Source organism: Gossypium hirsutum, chromosome D01 (assembly GCF_007990345.1).
Source record: "Gossypium hirsutum isolate 1008001.06 chromosome D01, Gossypium_hirsutum_v2.1, whole genome shotgun sequence".
In the NCBI taxonomy this organism is placed as follows: domain Eukaryota; kingdom Viridiplantae; phylum Streptophyta; class Magnoliopsida; order Malvales; family Malvaceae; genus Gossypium; species Gossypium hirsutum.
The window spans coordinates 3878114-3897432 of NC_053437.1; the positions used below are offsets into that span (position 1 = coordinate 3878114).

At 30.3% G+C, this 19319-nt stretch overlaps 1 protein-coding gene and 1 pseudogene across 1 annotated transcript; one reads left to right on the plus strand and one right to left on the minus strand.

Annotated features, from left to right (window-relative positions):
* The first annotated feature begins 8645 nt into the window (after positions 1 to 8645).
* LOC107936921 (transcription termination factor MTERF9, chloroplastic-like) lies at positions 8646 to 10662 on the plus strand (annotated as a pseudogene).
* A 3388-nt stretch (positions 10663 to 14050) lies between these two features.
* LOC107936923 (rust resistance kinase Lr10) lies at positions 14051 to 18482 on the minus strand. Its single transcript, XM_016869708.2, has 4 exons — positions 17598 to 18482; positions 16010 to 16080; positions 15847 to 15876; positions 14051 to 15552 (listed from the first exon to the last, which is right to left on the minus strand). Exons 1-4 carry the CDS (start codon positions 18350 to 18352, stop codon positions 14420 to 14422), a joined length of 1989 nt encoding a protein of 662 aa, XP_016725197.2. The 5' UTR covers positions 18353 to 18482; the 3' UTR covers positions 14051 to 14419.
* Positions 18483 to 19319: the final 837 nt, after the last annotated feature.

The window sequence follows — 19319 nt, forward strand, 5'->3', positions numbered from 1 at the left end:
AATAGAATTACAAATGAAGCAAAAGCGGCCATTAGGTGAACAAACAATGGTAGTATTGCTTTTAATTTTGGCATGCTAAAATTTTGGGTAGGATTGAAGAACAACAATGGGAGCAAGGAAATATGTAAGAAACTTTATTGTGAGAGGAAGCATTGTTGAGGACTGAAGACCCCAATCAAGGCATATCAGATTCCGAGAACAGAGCCAGGATTACGTCACCAGGGAGACCAAGGGAGCAAGACTTTTCAATAACAAAAAAATCTTTTGTTTTAAGAATAAAACTTCATAAATAAAAAAGAAAACTTTTTCTTTTGTAATTTTTAAAAGGTACAAATACCAAAACTTGAATTTAAAAATAGATTTAGAGTTAGTTTCATTTTAAATGAAGCCAATTTAGCATTGAATTGATCATAGATCAGGTCAGGCTGAAACAATATTTAATTCTAAAAAAAGTTTTAAGTCTTAGGCTTGTTTTCGACCCAACTCTCAAGAGCACATTTTTTCTTATTCAAAAATAATAAAATATTTAAAATATTTTTAATTGATATTTTATATGTACTTTATAATTAAATTTAAATTTAAAAAATATTCTTTTTATTATTTAAATTAAATTTGAATTGAGCCGATCTAGATATGAAAATACTTATCCAAGCCTAACTCAAATTGAATTGAGTTGTATGGGGTCACAGCTGTAGTTTAGCAGAGTTTGTTTAAATTGAAGGTGTGTAAAGTTGAATGATTAGATAGGGATTTATGAAAATGAAATCGAAGGTAAGTTTAATTTTTGAACTAATATAAGATGTGATTGAAGCCCATTCTTTTACGAACTTTGGGCTCGTTGATTTCTGTATTCCCGATTCAGCACCCATTCATTTATTTTAATTCTACATACCTTCCGTATTGTTATTTAGGGATAATATAGTTAAGTGCACTTGTACATATTTGTTTTGGTCTATTTTCACATTTGAATTTAACTATTAGGTATATTTTAATTTTTGAAATTGAAAAATATGAAAGTTTTATGATGCGACTCTATGAGATTGTACTACATCATCACTTGAAAATTAAAAAACTATTTATATAAATTTTTAGAGGATGACGTGGTACAATCTCTAAGTGCCACGTGTATTATTTAATAATCGGATTGGTGGTTAAATCAGTCAAACCACTAGTTCTCCATTCAACCAGTTTGATTAGTTTGACTGCCGGACCAACAATAATTAAATAAATCATTAAACATTCATAAAAATCTAAAAAACAATAAAAGAAATTTTTGTTAAACCGATTAATCATGGTCAACAGTTGGGGGTTTTCTCAATTTTCAATTTTTACCAATTTCAAGCAATTTCTTATTAAATTGATTCAATTTCTTTGTTCAAACCATCATACCAATCGAGTCTCAGTCCAATCAGTCTGATCATTATTCCATGTGAGATATTAAAATAAAAAAATTTACCCTCTTTCAAATCACTTGTAACAAAACTCTAAAAATTTGGGATAAAACACAAAAAATTTAAGATCCCAAATAAAATAAACGCATTAAAAATATTATTTGTACAGGTAGTAATGCAGCCAATTAGTCTAGATATGTTTCAAATCAATTGGTTTGATTCAATACAAAGCCTAAATTATAATAAATTTTATTTGCTCGATTAATAGAATTTATTTAAAAAGAGCCAAATGAAAACCACTATACAACTTTATGAAGTCGGCAACACATCCAACACTCAAAGCACAAAGAAACTAGATGTCAACAATAAAACAATAATGCCAACATTCTCAAACATGTCAACAAAAATATTCTAAAAAAAAGGAAATAGGACATCCCACCTGGAGTGTTGAAATTCTTGGACTCAGTCGTTATAACAACAAAAAAGGAAATAAGACATCCAACATTCTCATCACAGTGCATTTTCCTCTTACTCACCAACAACCTCTGCTATTAGAGGCTATTGTGATAGCAACTTTTATAAATATTCAAAAATTAACTTTTAAACACATCTTGTCTTAATATAAGGTAAAGGGTTGATTCAAACATAAAAATTTTAACCAATTCATCTCACCTCAATTCAATTGATCACATAACTAAATTGATACGAAAATCTATTCATACAATGTACATTTAATTTATATATGATTTCAATTATGGTTTAAATTTAAATATTTTTTAACAAAAATTTTAAATATTTAATATTGAACAAATAGTCAAATTTCAAAATTATGAACAATAACTTAACACATAGGTAAAAGTTTTTTTTTTACTTAATAATATTATTAGCAATCGGACATTATTAAATTGTATATGAAAATAATTAAGCTTAAAAATTAAAATTTAAAGGTAATATCATTGTGAAATTTACTCAAATTTTATAATATAGTTATTTATGTACATATGTGACACACATAATAAGATAATTATAACACTACTAACCCGTATCTATCACTGAAACAAGGTTACGGAGCATTACCAGAGTTTACAAATCAAATAAACAGACATTTCAAACATTTCATATCATATAATATTCATGTCAGAAATCAATCGAAAACAAATATATTGTCATTTATACGAGCCCTCGAGGCCCAAAATATGCGATAGAAACAAGTTGGGATACTCAAAGAATTTTTTAGAAAACATTGAAATTTTTCAAAGTTGTAAGGGTCACACGCCCATATTGTAACAGCCCAATTTTCAGTAGTGTCAGAACAGTGATTTGAGATCACTAAATTCGATGAAGAAGTTAGAAATATTTTTGAATTAGTGAATTTTGTGATTTAAAAGAAATTATTAGGTAAATTGGGTCGAAAACGAGGTATCGAGACCTCGATATTATAAACTGAGCCGTAAATATTTTTATAAATATTTACGGAGTGTCAATAGGATAATATTAAAGTTTCGTTAAGAAATTTTAATGTTTCGATAGTTAATTATGAAAAAGGATTAAATTGCAATAGGGATAAAAGTTTAATTATAGATTAAAGAAAAGTTAAAAGGACCAAATAGGCAATTATGCCTTTTTCCAAAGTTGAGGCGGCATAAGTATAAAAATCTGAGATTTTTATGTGTTAAAAAAATATTATATTATAGTAATGATTATGTTTTTATATTATATTATATTATATATATACATAAAACAAAAGAAAGAATAGAAAAAAAGAAAGAAAAGAAACAGAATAGAAGAGACGAAACAGAGAAAGAAACAGAGAGCAAAACGGGCAAAGAAGGAAGGAAAGAAAGAAAGAAAGAAAAAGAAAAAGGGAAATTTAAGGTTTTAAGGTTCCAAGCTCAATTGATCAAGAAGAACGAAATTCGGGAGTAGATCGGGGAAAAGAAAAAGTAAAGGACTAAATTGTAAAGTTTAGTCACATTTTGTATCAAGGTAAGTTTACAGTAAATAAATGCAATATTCTTTTATTTTACATTATTATTGTCAATTTCCAGCATTTATATACTTATGTTATGAAAATATGTAAAGTCGAATTTAAGGTGGAGTGACAGAGGAAAAGTGTTAGAAAGCCCCGGTTGAACCCTAGGAATGTTAGGATATTAGAGTTGACAGGACAGAACAGAAATGAGCCATGTAAGTCCATATTAGAAATATGGCTTTGGAGACAGGATTGAGCCATGTAAGTCCATATTATATATGACATTGGAGACAGGAATAATTCATGTAAGTCCATGTCAAAGACATGGCATTGGCAGGATATTGATAGACAGGAACGACCCTAGTATCCTTAGTATTCCGAGTGGTTCAACGGGTCAGAATACGAGTTAAATTACAGTGAATTAACAGCAAAGGAAAAGTAGATTATATTTATGAAAACGGAAAGGTCAGGTAAGAAAGAAGGTAAGGGAATAAAGAAGAAGATAGAAATTTAGAAGTAAAGAAATTTATAATGTTAGATGATATTATGCATAATTATCCATTATGTTGAATGTTGTGATTTATTTGCTTGTAAGCTTACTAAGCCTAGTGCTTAATCTCTTTATTTTCTTCTTCTTATAGTACTTATCTAGCCACTTGGGGATCGAAGGAAACGTCGGAGGCCGATCACACTATCAAAGAAATAACTCGGTATAATTAGACGTTTTGTTTTGTGTATGGCATGTATAGAAACTTAGCTACTTTTGGTATAATATGAACAATGAGTGATGTGTAAGTAGTTGATGATGTATGGTTATTAAAATGATTAAGGATGAAGGTGTTTGTTGTTATGAAAGATTAGGTGATAAATTATGCATGGATATCATGAAAGGATAAAATTTTGCAAAGAAACAGAATTCAGGCAGCACAGTGACGTGAATTTGAAAAATCACCCAAGATAGTATAAAATGAATTAGAGGGTGAATGATATATGGAATTAAATCTTGTTGAGTCTATTTTCATGGAAAAATAACGGTGTAGAAAAAGGAAATTTATATTTTAAGATATGTGAATTTTAGTAAGATAGGGTCAGAACTGTTTTTGGAGTCCCCTATTCTGAGTTTAGAAAATAATTACAAATTGTACAAAAATGGTTATGAGTTGAAATTTACATGCTTAGATTCCTTAGTGAGTCTATTTTCTATAGAAACAAGTAAGAACTTCATATGAAAATCCTATAGCGAGAAAACTTATTTTTAGTGACTAGAGGTCAGGGCAGTCAGGTGGTGAAACAGGGGAGACTTTAACTAATAAACTGTACTAATTTGCTGAACCAAAAATTCTAAAAATTTTATGGTGAGTAGATATATGAGTCTAGTTTCAGGGAAAATTTACGGAATTAAATTTCGAGTTCAGTAGCTCAAGTTATAATTAATTTAGTAACTGCTGCGCGATTGGACAGATTTGCTGCGAATAATGAAATAAATTTTTAAACCTAGTTTTTATGCTCCGAATTTGTAAGATAAGCTAAGTAATGCCTCGTGCTCGACTCCGGAAACGGTCTCGGGTAAGGGGTGTTACACATATGGGCATTCGAAATAGGGGCATACGGCCGTGTCCCAGCCCGTGTCTGTGCTCGTGTAACTCTCTGACTTGGGTCACACGGCCAAGCCACACACTCGTGTACTAGGCCGTGTGAGCATACTGACTTGCATTATTAAGAAGATATAGGGGGCACACGACCGTGCCACATAGCCGTGTGTCACATACGGTTGAGACACACGCCCATGTCCCTACTATAGGTGTCCATGGGCCGGGTGGCCCGGCCCGACCTGACGGCCCGCCCGAAATATGGGAGGGTTCGGGCAAAAATATAGGCCCGAAATATGGGTTTAGGGAAAAAATGAGGCCAGTTTCGGGCCTCGGGCACCACTTTTTTGGCCCGGGCCCGGCCCGAATATAATAAATATTTATTTTTTTATTCTTTCAATTTTAAAATATTTTTAAAATACTTTTTTTAATTTTTATTTTTAAAATAATTTTTTGGTGTTTATTAAAAAATGGGTCGGGCCGGACTTGGGCTTAGGAATTTTTTCCTGGGCCGGGCCTGGACAAAATTTTATGCCCATATTCCGGGCTAGACTGGGCCTAGGCCTAGGTCACGGGCAAAAAAAAATTTCTGGGCCCAGCCCGGCCCATGGACACCTCTAGTCTCTACCCGTGTGGACGAAAATAAGCCATTTTCCAAACCATATTTCTCATCCAATTTGATACTAACCTAAACACAACAATTTGCATATAACCAAGTCATACTAAATTAGAAATGCTTTTTAGTTTTTTAGTTTTTTTTCATTTGATTGTTAGATTTTCATAAATTTTAGATGCAAAATCATGATACTTGATTAGTATCATAAAATTTAATTGTGAAAAAAAAAGTAACATAAAGTAAAAGAATAAAAAAACAAAGATAGATGTTGTAACTAAAAATTCGAGTCTGACACTTAAAATGCAAACTGAAATTATTAAAGGAACAGACACATCTTTAAACCAAACTTTGTAATAGAAACACCCACCCATCTTATATCTTTAAACCAAACTTACCATTTCTATTTGGGATATCAATGGAAACACCCACCCATCAGTCTGATGCACACCAAACTAGTCTTTAGCTTTAATTGGGATTAATATTTTATTTTTGATCAATTTTTTACACTTTTTTTTTTTTTTTGGGAAACACCTCAATCAAAGCACATCTGATTTTATAAAAATACTTTTGATTGTTGTGTTCTGTCATACCCGTATCCTTATTTTTAAAAATTATCATATCATGCCGTACCCTCATTACATATATGTATTTGTGCTTCATAAGTAGGTTTTAAATGTTATTTTAGAATAATTATATATGTCTTCATTTATTTTGCATGAGTTTAAAATAATAAAATTTAAATATAGGATATAAGTCCTAATTAATTTGTATAAAAAATTATTTAATTAAATTAAATCCAAATCTAAAATCTAAATTTTAATTTTAATTATCACAACAATCAACTTAAATTAATTCAAAAGCTTAAATTTGAAAATACATGCGTTTCATTTTAAATGAAGTCTAGCTTAGCACAGTTAAATATCAAAAGTCTATAAAAGTTGAATCATTAGATTGGATTATATGTGTGCTTCGAGTAATTACTTATTTTGCCTGACTTGAAGCCCATTTTTTTTGGAATTTCGAGTCTCTTTAGTTACTTTTTGAATATTAAATATTACAATTATTTAAATTTATTTTTTTATCAAAAATATTTTTTTTTAGAATAAAACTTCATAAATCAAAAAGATCCTAAGTCACAACGTATCACTAAGTCACAATGCGTCAGGCTTACACTAATACACCTAGTACCGATTCTTAGTTATGTCTTTGAAATATCTTCATAAAAGCATGTGCTAAAACTTTTAGATTCTAAACAAATTCGATTGTCTCAATTTTATTTATTTAAAATCAAAATTATATATATATTTATTTAGCTCATTTAAATGATATTTATTAAAAATGAATTAAATGAGAATCATTAAACAATTTTATAAAGTTGACAACACATCTAATATTTAAAGCACAAAAAAATTCGATATGTCAATTACAACAAAACAATAATACCAACATTCTCAAATACGGCAACAAAATTGTTCTAAAAACAAAAGATAAGGCATCGCAACTAGAATGTACAAATATTTGGATTCAATCATTATAACAACAAAAAAGGAAACAAAACATCAAACATCCTCATCACAATGGATTCTTCGGTGACTCGCCAACAACCTCTGCAATGCAATAATACAAAAGGAGGTTATTGTGATAGCAACTCTTACAAATATTCAAAAATTAACTTTTAGATGCAGCATGTCTCAATCTAAGGCAAAGGGTTTATCCAAACATGAAAATTTTAACCAACTTAATTCAATTCAATTCAACTCAAACCTCAATCTATCTATGTAGTTTACTTTTAATTTATATATAATTTCGATTATGGTTTAAATTTAAATATTTTTTTGACAAAAAATATAAATAGAACAAATAGTGATATTAATGAAAATTTGTAATTATGAACAATAACTTAACGCATAGGTAAAAGCTTTTTTTTTTAACTGAATAATATTATTAGCAATAGTACATTATTAATTGTATGTGAAAATAATGAAGCTTAAAAATTAAAATTTAAAGATAATATCATTGTCAAATTTACTCAAAATTTATTTTTAACTATAGTTATCTATGTACATATGTGACACACATAATAAGATACTTATATATATAATAATAATAATAATAATAATAAGGCAAAATAATACAAAACCAAAAGGTAAGACAATGAAGTGAAATATTTCTAACCTTATGCAATATTTGAAATTGTTATAATAACAGTATCCAACGAAAATTAGACATCAACAGAATGATTACGTAAAAACTTAAATCCAATTGTTACATAATATGAAAAATAAAATAATTATATTATGTAAATAGATCATTCCTGATTACAATGAATAATAATCCTTACAAAAAAAATTAATAATTCAAAACTATAAACAATAATTTATAAACGATATTAAAATAAAAATATTAGAATTTTAATATACAAAAATTTATATAGAAATATTTTTTGAAGTTTTACATCAATTTAAAAAAAATTGAAATTGGTAAACGTCCACACTTCAAAAATCATTTTTGATTTTATCCTTGTTAATAATTTTCTATCGATTTACAAAAAAATAATAATGAAAATACAGACAATATCTCACAAAAACATTTTGTATTAAAATAAAGATTTAATTCTTGTTTTCGAAATCGTAACGGGTTTGTTTGATCAAAAACCTGTTAAAGTATCGGTTCAAAAAGAGGTAAAAATTTGATTGACTCGTGAGTCAGTATGAACTAGTTGAATCAATTTAAAAATCAATTGAATAGATGATTGAATCAGTTGAACTATATTTTATAATTTTTAATAATTTTTAATTATTTAATTTGAACCAGACGAATTAAATGGTTTGACTAGTTTGGCCAAGGTTGCTCAAATAGAACTAAACAGATTAGTCATATCAATTAAATTGGAAACTTATAATAGTGTTGATTCAAAAAATAAAATATTGAATCAATTAATTTGAGAACTGATACAAACCTATTGAACCAAATAAAAAAATTAATTAAACTTAATTTTAGTATTTTTATTTTAATAATTTATTTAATCATTAAGATTAATTAGAACAATGAACCAATGATTTAAATTTCGTCATAATCTAATTCTAAAAATTGTGGATTTGAGCGCTCCCAAATTTCCCTTCGCTTTCTCTCTCTCTCTCTGTTCTTCAACATCGTGTTTAGATCCGTCCCTCCCATCCTTGAAAGATTCCATCTTTGACCCTTCTTCGTTGAATCTATCAAACAAATTAGGGTTCCGATCTGTTACTTGTTGTGTTCGTTTAAAAAAAAAATTTCTTTGCCTCAAAATTTCATCTTCAGAAAAAGAAAAAAAAAGGAGAGAGAGAGAGAGAGAGAGAGAGAGAGTTTTCGATTTTCCTTGATTTTGCTTGAGATTTATGTTCTAATCTGAAATTCATTACCTTAATGATTTGCTATATCGGTTCGATCTCCATTACGATTGCTTGATTTTGTGTCGGATTTGGGGTTAAATCCAAGCTTGGGCGTTTTTACATTAAATCGGTAACCATCGGCCCAAACTCTACGCCTCTTTCTATCTGGAAAATTTTTACATTAAAACAAACGGAGTTTGAAAGTTAAAAATTGACATTCCATTGAGTTTAAGTTTGAAAGTTTGGCTCAACTCACCGATTACACCCGCTTACATGAAGTAGAAGCCCTTATTACATCGATACATCTGTGTGTGTGTGTGTTTTCCGCTTCCTCTTCTTTCTTTTGGCCCTTTTTTATTTTTCTCAAAAATCCTCACCTACAGCTTACTCCATTCCCTGACATTTTCTCTTAAAATTACACTGAAAAAGCTCACATGTTCCCCAAACTTCATCTATTACTCAAGTTTCGATTCCTTGTCTCCGCATCGAACCGCCACTGTACACAGTCAAACTCTGTTTTTCGAATTACCGCCACCTATTCGACGATATGCCCAAACCAAGTTGAAAGCCCGAATGAAGAAGCTATAGAGCATCCGAGAGACTCCATCGAGATTTTCAAGCAATGGGGTTGCTGTGAAAACGATTTGTTGAAGATCTTTTCACGCCAACCTTCTTTGCGCAACGCTCAAGCTACTTCCCTTTTATCCAAACTCAACTTGCTGAGTAGCTTGGGACTCAGCGGTTCCGACATTGTCAAGATGGTCAATTGTCGTCCTCGTTTCTTTTGTTCTCGTATCAATAATTGCTTCGACGAGCGGATTGAGTTCCTCGTTAACCTGTTCGGGTCGCGAGAAATGCTTCGTAAAGCACTTGTTAGGAACCCTTCACTCTTGACCTATGATTTTCACAATACCATGAAACCAGTCATTGCATTGTACGAAGAGATTGGCATTAGTGGAAGTGATTTGATTGCTATGCTCATCTCACGTCCCACATTGATCCCAAGGACTTCTTTCAATGAGGAGCAGATGGAATACATAAAGAAAACAAGGGTTTCAAAAGGTTCCAAAATGTACAAGTACGTAGTTTCACTCATCGGAATATCGCGGATCGAGACTATACGTGAAAAGGTGACTAACTTGGAGAAATTCGGATGTTCAGAGGAAGAGATTTGGAGTTTGTTGGGACGTTCTCCTCTTATTTTGACACTCTCGGTTGATAAGGTTCAAAGGAACATGACATTTGTTTTGGGAACCATGAAGCTGTCTCCAAGAGTGGTTCTTGAGCACCCGTTTTTGTTGTTCAGCAACCTCGAAGCCGTATTGAAACCGCGGATATCGTTGGCTCGGAAACTAAAGGAAATGGAGCTTGATCCGCAGATTAAAGGATCGATCATGTTGACAGCATTGAGGATGACGGAAATCGATTCTTGAATGTGTTTATTAAATGCCATCCACAAGATGTGGCAAATGAACTGTTGGAGTTCTATAAACATGCCAAAGGTCTCAAGCCATTGGCCGAATCATCGAAAAAAATACTGCGTAAAGGATTTCCATTTTGAACATTTTCGTTTGTTTGTTTGGTGCTGTCTTCGTTTTCTTTTTGTTCATCCATGTCAAGGGATATTTCGGTTAAATTTTCAGATTTATAACTTTTATTCTCAAAGGGATAATGTGAGACTCAAAATTTTGGGATATAAAAAGGGATGCCTCTTCGTGTTTCATTGGTGTTCTCTCTCTGCCTATATCCCTTGTACTCCTCGTGATGAAGAGTTGAAATTTTTTCTATGTATGATGGCTGGAGGGAATATAGATTATGAAACTCCACCATTATTAACTTTGTACGCTCAATTGGCACCGGTTAAAGCGTGTTTAAAGGCGTATTTTCTTTTTATTTAAGAGTTTAAAAGAGATTATGATTTGTGAACAATAATTTTTTAAGGTAAATCTAATTCTATATATTTTGACCGATGATTATTTTTATCCTTAAGGTAAATTTGTGTTAATTTTGGTTTGGATGATGTTTATTATTTTTATTAATTACTTTTCAACACGGATAAAATCTTGCACCAATTAAAATTCATATATTATTATTAATAAAAGATAAATAAACAAATTAAATCTTTTTAAATGTCTTTTATAAATTAGTTTCTTATTTATTTTTAAAGTTTATTAAATAATATTATTTTATTTTATAACTAATGTAAAGTAATATATAAGGTAAAATAATATAAAGCTAAAATGAAGTGAAATGTTTCTAACCTCGTACAATATTTCAACTTGTTGTAATACCAGTATCCAGTGATTTACTTGACTCGTCATTAGAGTTCTCACAACTATGAACCTCCATTGATGTTTCAAGAGGAAGTTGATGGAATGGCTTAGGAGGCATCTCAAGGAGTTTAACATCAGATTCAAGCATCTTCAAGACCTTATTCATTGAAGGACGATCAGAAGGAAGTAATTGTATACACCAAAAGGCTGTTATTATCATTTTCTTTATTATTACTTTTTCATCGTCAGAAACATCTCCAAACTACAAGTCCTCTCCTTGATCCAATCGGTCATAAATCCAAGATGGAAAATATATTTGACTAGTGTGGTCAGCAAATGCATTCACATTCTTTCTCCTTCCAACTATTTCCATCAATAACATTCCAAAACTATAAACATCGGCTTTGTATGAGATGCCTCCAAGATTTTTGTAAACCAATTCAGGAGCAATATATCCTATTGTTCCTCGTGCTGCAATGAGAGAGACAATGCTATCATCTACTGAATACAATTTAGCAAGGCCAAAATCGAAAACTTTTGGATTAAAATTCTCATCAAGAAGAATATTGTGTGGCTAGTTATCAAAATGTAGAACTTACCCAAAAGCTCGTTTTTTATTCGAAAATATTAATAATGTTTTTAATTGATATTTTACATATTTCTATAATTAAATTTAAATTTTAAAATTTTTGTATTATTTAAATTAAAATAAAAATATTTATCCAAGCCTAACCCAAATCGAGTTGGGCCGGGTGGGCGATCCGGTCATGATAGGAAAGGAAAAAAAAGGAAAGACGAAGCCTAAACAGGCAGTGTGCAGCCCACTAAATTTATTTTAATTCTACATACATTCCATATTATTATTTAGGGATAATATAATTTTTGACCCCTAATCTTGATAGTTAGGTGGACTTTAGTACATATGTCTTTTTTGTTCTACTTTGACACTTGAACTTCACAATTAAGTATATTTTGGTTCCTAAACTTGAAAAATTTGAAAGTTTTATGATGCAACTCTCTGAGATTGTGTTACATCATCACTTAAAAATTAAAATATATATTTATATATCATCTATTGAGCCTGCCCAATCATTGTCAACAAAACCAAGGAGCTTCATGCTGTCAACCTTGATAAACATCATCCCAAAGCTTAGAGTACCTTTGATGTACCTGATAACTCTCTTACCAGCTTGAAAATGGCTCACATTGCAGCAATGCATGAACCTGGACAGGAGGCTGACTGCAAACATTATGTCTGGTCTTGTGGCTGTCAAGTACAGAAGGCTACCTTCTCGAAATCACCCTGGCTGGTCAACTTTTCTCCAATAGCAACTGGTGTGCTAGTTGCTTTACTGTTCAACATGGAGAACCTGTTTAGAATTTTCAAGGCAAAAGCCTTTTGGCTTGGGAAAATCCCTTGTTTATTCTGAGATACTTCCATACCAAGGAAATAGGTCATTTCTCCTAAGTCTGACATCTCAAACATGCTCTCCATTTTTCCTTTAAAGTCTGTCAACATAGCATTGTTACTTCCTGTCACTAGCAAATCATCCACATTGCTTTTTCATCATCAGAAGGCAATAATTGTATACACCAAAAGGTTGTTATTATCATCTTCTTCACCATTGCTTTTTCATCGTCAGAAACATCTCTTAACTCCATGTCCCCTCCTTGATCCAATCTGTCATCAATCCATGATGGAAAATATATCTGACTAGTGTCGTCAACAAAAGCATTTTCATTCTTTCTCCTTCCTATCATTTCCATCAATAACATTCTAAAACTATAAATACCGGCTTTGTATGAGATGCCTCCAAGATTTTTGTAAACCAATTCAAGAGCAATATATTCTATTGTTCCTCGTGCCACAGTGAGAGAGACAATGCTATCATCTATAGAAAACAATTTAGCAAGATCAAAATCGAAAACTTTTAAATTATAATTCTCATCAAGAAGAATATTGTGTGGTTTAATACCAAAATAAAAAACTTTTGGATTATGTTGATAAGTATTAGTCCCATATGCATGGGAGAGTATTAAGTTGAAATATTAAATTTAGAGTTTATTATAATAATTTTATATTCAAACGGTTTATTCTAACAAGAGCGGAAACTTTTATAATTTAATACAATTAATTTTATTATTTTATAATGAAAAGCAAAAGAAAAAGAAGATTTTAAATTGTAAAAAAAATTTAAATAAATTTGGACCTTATACTTGTAGATAAACCTTTATCAATTTAATAAATTCCAACTATAATGTGGATGACCAAGAGAATGCACGTCTTAAGTCTTCATTGAAACACAAAAGCATTTAAGTCTTTGAGTTTTTATATCATCGCTTTGGTCCTTTTGTGTTATGTAAGTCGAGCTAGGCATATTCCACCCAACCCATGGATCACGCTAGACGAGATTTCATGTCTAATTGTATAGATCTTTTATTTTAGTCGACAACTACTCAAGTATTTTTAAAATATTTTTTAATATAATTACATAGGTTGTTGATTTTATTTTATAATCTCTTTTTATTTTGCTTAATTTTAATTTTATTTTTCAATTCTAAACTCCTTTATTTTTATTTTACATGTTGATTAAAGAAATAAAATTATCGCCTTTCTTTATGGATATGACCTTACTTGTTGCTATCTACTAATTTTATATTTTTTAAGTAGGTTTTTATTGTTATAGATCTCCACAACTTAACAAATAAGAATTTGAGCCCAAAGAGATATTGAATTTGGTGGTGCAATAGAATATTTTCATTGCTTTTGTGCAATTCTAAACATTCATAACACTACTACGCCTATTAGGAACATAAAACAAAAATAAAGAGATCCCATTGAAAAATCCAAGTCCATGGAACAGAGAGTAGATTTCTTGGATATTCTCATATTCAAGTTCACACCTACAATAACCACACTGGCGAGATTGTTTTTTCAATCGCACGGCATAAATGTTAATTAAGTTCCCAAGAGCGGCAAAGCATGAAAGAATAAATTTAGAAACAAATCAAAAGCGGCCATTAGGTGGCTAAACAAAGGGAGTTTTTTCCTATAATTTGGGATGCTCGCTGCAAACTTTGATAGGGAACAAAAATATAAATCTGCCGACATATACAACACACATGATAAGATACTACATACGTATAAAAGAAAATTAATATAAAACTATAAAGGTGAGATAATGAAATGAGATATTTCCAACCTCATTAGACATTTGAATTAATTATAGTAACAGCCGAGGATGATGTACTTGGCTTATCAACAGAGCTCTCACAACCATGGACTTCCATCGATGTTTCAAGAGGAAGTTGATGGAATGGCTTAGGAGGTATCTCACAGAGTTCAATATCTCCTTCAAGCATCTTTAGTACTTCGCTCATTGAAGGACGATCAATAGGTAATAATTGTATGCACCAAAAGGCTGTTATTATCATCTTTCTCACCATTACTTTTTCATCATCAGAAACATCTCCCAGCTCCATGTCCTCTCCTTGATCCAATCGGTCATAAATCCATGATGGAAAATATATTTGACTAGTGTGGTCAGCAAATGCATTCACATTCTTTCTCCTTCCAACTATTTCCATCAATAACATTCCAAAACTATAAACATCGGCTTTGTATGAGATGCCTCCAAGATTTTTGTAAACCAATTCAGGAGCAATATATCCTATTGTTCCTCGTGCTGCAGTGAGAGAGACAATGCTATCTTCTACTGAATACAATTTAGCAAGGCCAAAATCGGAAACTTTTGGATTAAAATTCTCATCCAGAAGAATGTTGTGCGGCTTGATATCAAAATGTAGAATTTGCATGTCACATCCTTGATGCAAGTAGTGAATTCCTTGAGCCACACCAAGCACAATATCAAACAATTTTTTCCAACCCAAAGTGTTCTTATTTTCTTCTGTAAATATGATTTTATCTAAAGATCCATTAGGCATGAAATCATATACCAAAGCTTGCTTTGATCTCCCTACGCAAAATCCAATAAGTTTAGCCACATTAGCATGATGAATTCTCCCGATAGAAGCAACTTCATTTATAAAATCTTGGCCGTTCCCCTTTGACTTATCTAACAGTTTTATAGCCACATGATGTCCACTACGAAGCTTTCCCTTAAACACCGAACCATAGCCCCCTTCACCTAGTTTATTTTTAAAATTTTTAGTCATTTTTTTAATTTCTTTGAAAGAATATCTAATTGGTGCTAGATTGTGGCTTTGAAGAAACTCTTCAATCTTATCATCCATGGATAAATGTCTTCTTCTCCATTTGTAGATAACAAGGCCAGACAAACAAAGTATCCCAGGCAAAACCCTCAATATGATGACCCCAACTTCAAAAACAAGAAAGTATTGTAGAACATTAGTACTTTGTGAGGTCAAAAACGAATTATCTACATTCTCAAAATGTCTATACACGTGACAATCGCGTGCTCCCTTAAAAGATAAAATTAAGATAGATTTAAATTTTTTAAAAAGTGGTTTGTAGTTTTTATAACTTAAAATCAAATTATTAATATAAAGAATCTTTCATTTTTTTCTCAAATTAAATGTGGATATATATATAGTTTTTTTTCCCCTATTTCTCAATGTCTTGGATATATATAAAATTGAGGCCATAAGTATACCTGTTACAACAAAACAAGTATGATCGGTATCTGTGGAAACACAAAAACAAAAAGATACATCAATATTACCAGAGAGTAAAAAGTTCAAAGATCAGTAAAAAACAAATAAAACCTGCAAATCACACCATCTCATCAGCCGACCCAAAAAAAAAAAAAACCATACCATGATAGTAATAAATTACATCTGAAATGCACCCAAAATAGACACTGATGCCATATGACACCGCGCACAATCTGCAGTATTCAGCACACCTAAATAAGCCAAGCTATTGTAGATGGGACCAATGAGTTAAACATAAGAGTAAATTTTATGCAACACTGTATTAACATTTCTTTTTAATGTATTTTATATTAAAATTACAATATATATAAAGTTACAAATTTTATTGTGAAAAAAAAAAGTAAAAGGGATCAAATTAGCTTATTATAAAAGTAGATTATGTTATATGTACCCAAAAGAAATTTTGGCAGATTGTCTTCTAAGATTATACAAAAATTATTAACAACTGAGTATTAATAACATATCAAATATTACAACAGTTAATTTACGTATTTTTATAGTAAGAAGTATGCAACATCTATTGCATACAAATTTTTTGTGTTTCGAAAATAAAAGATATTATCTAAACTAAAAATTGTAAAAGAAAGAAATGTTTGTTTATAATTTAAAAAATTAATTATTTTAAGTAATTTAAATAAAGCTAAATTAAGTTGGAGAAGATAGTAAATATAATTGAATGTATAATAATACTTTGTTATTTTTAAAATTTGTTGATGTGACATTATTTTACTGGTGCATAAAACTATACTTTTTAGAATTGTTCTAATATTTAAAGAAGGTATAATTACCAAATAAGTTAATAGAATAAAAGAAGACAAAACAGCAGAGGCAGTTGCATTCAATTTAAAGAAAAATGTTTTTTTAATAAAAATTTAAATTTACAAATTTAATAAAATTATATATTTAATTTTTATTAATATATATAGTGAAACAGGCCATTAAATTTCTATTAATAAAAGTTGTTGCCGTAATTATAGTAATTACTACTAAAAAGCTATGAAGGTATTTTTTTCTATGATTGGGAAGTGCACAGATTTTACGAACAAAAACATCATCTTTAATTAGCTAATAAAATTTAATTGCGAAAAAAAACATAAAAGAAATAGGTAGGTCATACAAAAAGCAGAGGCAGATACTAAATTAGAAATGCTATTAGGTTTTTTTTTTTTTTCATTTGATTGTTATGTCTTAATAAATTATAGGTAAAAAAACATGAGAATTAGCATGATGAGATTTAATTGTGAAAAAATAATAACATGAAATAAAAGAAAAATAAGTAAGTCATACAAAAAGCAAAGGCAAATGTTTTAACTAAAAATATCAGTTTGATGATGTAAAGAGCGATGCACACTCAGAATATAATTGAAATCGTTGAAGAAACCTACACTTCTGTAAACCAATTTTTGTTTTCATTGCACTGGTAGTCATGCCAGTATCTAATTGTCCAAAAAGAAGACAAAACAGCAGAGAAAGCAGAGGCAGATACTAAATTAGAAATGCTTTTAGTTCATTTGATTGTTAGATGTTGATCAATTTTAGATGCAAAATCATCATACTTAATTACCATCATTAAATTTAATTGTGAAAAATGTAACATAAAATAAAACAAAACAAAAAGTAGATGTTGTAACTAAAAATTCCAGTATGATGCACACTCAAAATGCAAACTTAAATTATTAAAGAAACTTACATATCTTTAAACCAAACTTTGTTTTTATTGCAGTAGCAACTCTCGCTATCCCATCTACTCCATTTGACCCAAAAACCCTCTGATAGTTTTTTGTAGATATCCAGCGTAGACATGCCTGTTATACTATTAACCATAATTGGAACCTCCGCTTTGATAGTGCAAGCTTGATTGATATCAGATGGGTGGGTGTTTTCATTTAAAAAATAAAAATAGGAAGTTGGAATGGAAGAGGAGGTATTGGATTTGATGGTACAACGAGAAGCCTCAATATAAAGTGATGATTTTATAGGTTTCGTACAATTCATAACATAAATAGTGCTACCCTCTAACCTCATATTATTTTTATAATAATAATAATAATAATAATAATAATTAGAAAAAGAAGAAGAATGACTATAATAAGAAGGATATACAGAAGTAAGAGGAAGGGAGTTGCAATCATCCGTGTCCAAGCTCGCATCGACCATTCGTATTGTATAATCTTCGTAAAAGATTTGTTGGACAGAGAATTTCCCTCCTCTCCCAACCAAAGTGGTGCGATTGTTATTCTCACACTCAAGTTCAAAGCCATAAGGACTACAGTGGAGAGGTTGGTTTTTTAATCGGAATGGAAAACTGATATTCAAATTCCCACAGAAAGTAGAGCCGCAGTCAAGATGCCTAGCAAAACAAACAGCAGGAAATAGAACTACAAATAAAGCAAAAGCGGGCATTAGGTGACCCAACAATGGCAGTTTTGCTTTTAATTTTGGCATGCTAAAATTTTGGGTAAGGAAGAAGAACAATAATGGGGGTTAATGATTAAGTTTCTAACTAAATCAGGGAAATATATAAGAAAACTTCAGTGGGAGAAGAAGCATTAATGGGGACACAAGACTTTGACTACTCTTCAGCTTTATTTGGGATGAAAATTTTATTTTCAATAAATTGTTTACACCTTTTATTCTTTTATCTTTTTTCTGGGAAACACCTCAATCAAATCACATCTAATTCCAAGAACAGTGCCATGCAAGCAAAAGAAAAAGAAATTTTAATATTATTGAAAAAATTTTAAATAAATTTGGACCATATGCTTGTAGATCAACCTTTATCACCTTAATAAACTCCAATTACAATGAGGAGGACCAAGAGAACGCAAGTCTTTAGTCTTTTTTGAAGCACAAAAACATTTAAGTGGCTGGGACCAACCTTTTGTGTTATGTAAGACAACTATTTGTTGCATCATTCTAAAAAGTAAGTTAATAGTTAGAAGTGTCAAGCAAGGCGGCTCAATGCCCAATTGTATAGATTCTTTTTATTTTATTCCACGAATACTTAACTACTTTTCAAATAATTACTTGAATTTAAAATAAAACAAATTAAATATAAGATATAATTTCTATTTATTTAAGTTTAAATTCAAAACTAAATTCTATTTCTAAATTTTAATTATCCAAAATTAATTTAAAAACTTAAATTTGAAAATACATGAAGAGACTTCAAATTCCGTTTTATTTTAAATGAAATCGATTTAGCATAGAGGTGTCTATGGATCAGGTCAAGTCGAACCGAAGTTCAGCTTCAAAAAATTTCTAAGTCCTAGCCTGTTTTTGATCCAACTCACCCAAAAGCTCGTTTTTTATTCGAAAATATTAAAAATGTTTTTAATTGATATTTTACATATTTTTATAATTAAATTTAAATTTAAATTTTAAAATTTTTTTATTATTTAAATTAAACTAT

Bases quoted from the DNA above. Each gene is read 5' to 3' on its own strand.
- LOC107936923 (XM_016869708.2), bottom strand. From the start codon at position 18,352: ATGCCAAAATTAAAAGCAAAACTGCCATTGTTGGGTCACCTAATGCCC. The intron at 16,081-17,597 runs GTAAGTTTCTTT...TGAATACTGCAG, and splicing joins AAAGTTTGGTTTAAAGATAT to ATTGTGCGCGGTGTCATATG. The intron at 15,877-16,009 runs GTATGGTTTTTT...GTGTTTCCACAG, and splicing joins TGTAATTTATTACTATCATG to ATACCGATCATACTTGTTTT.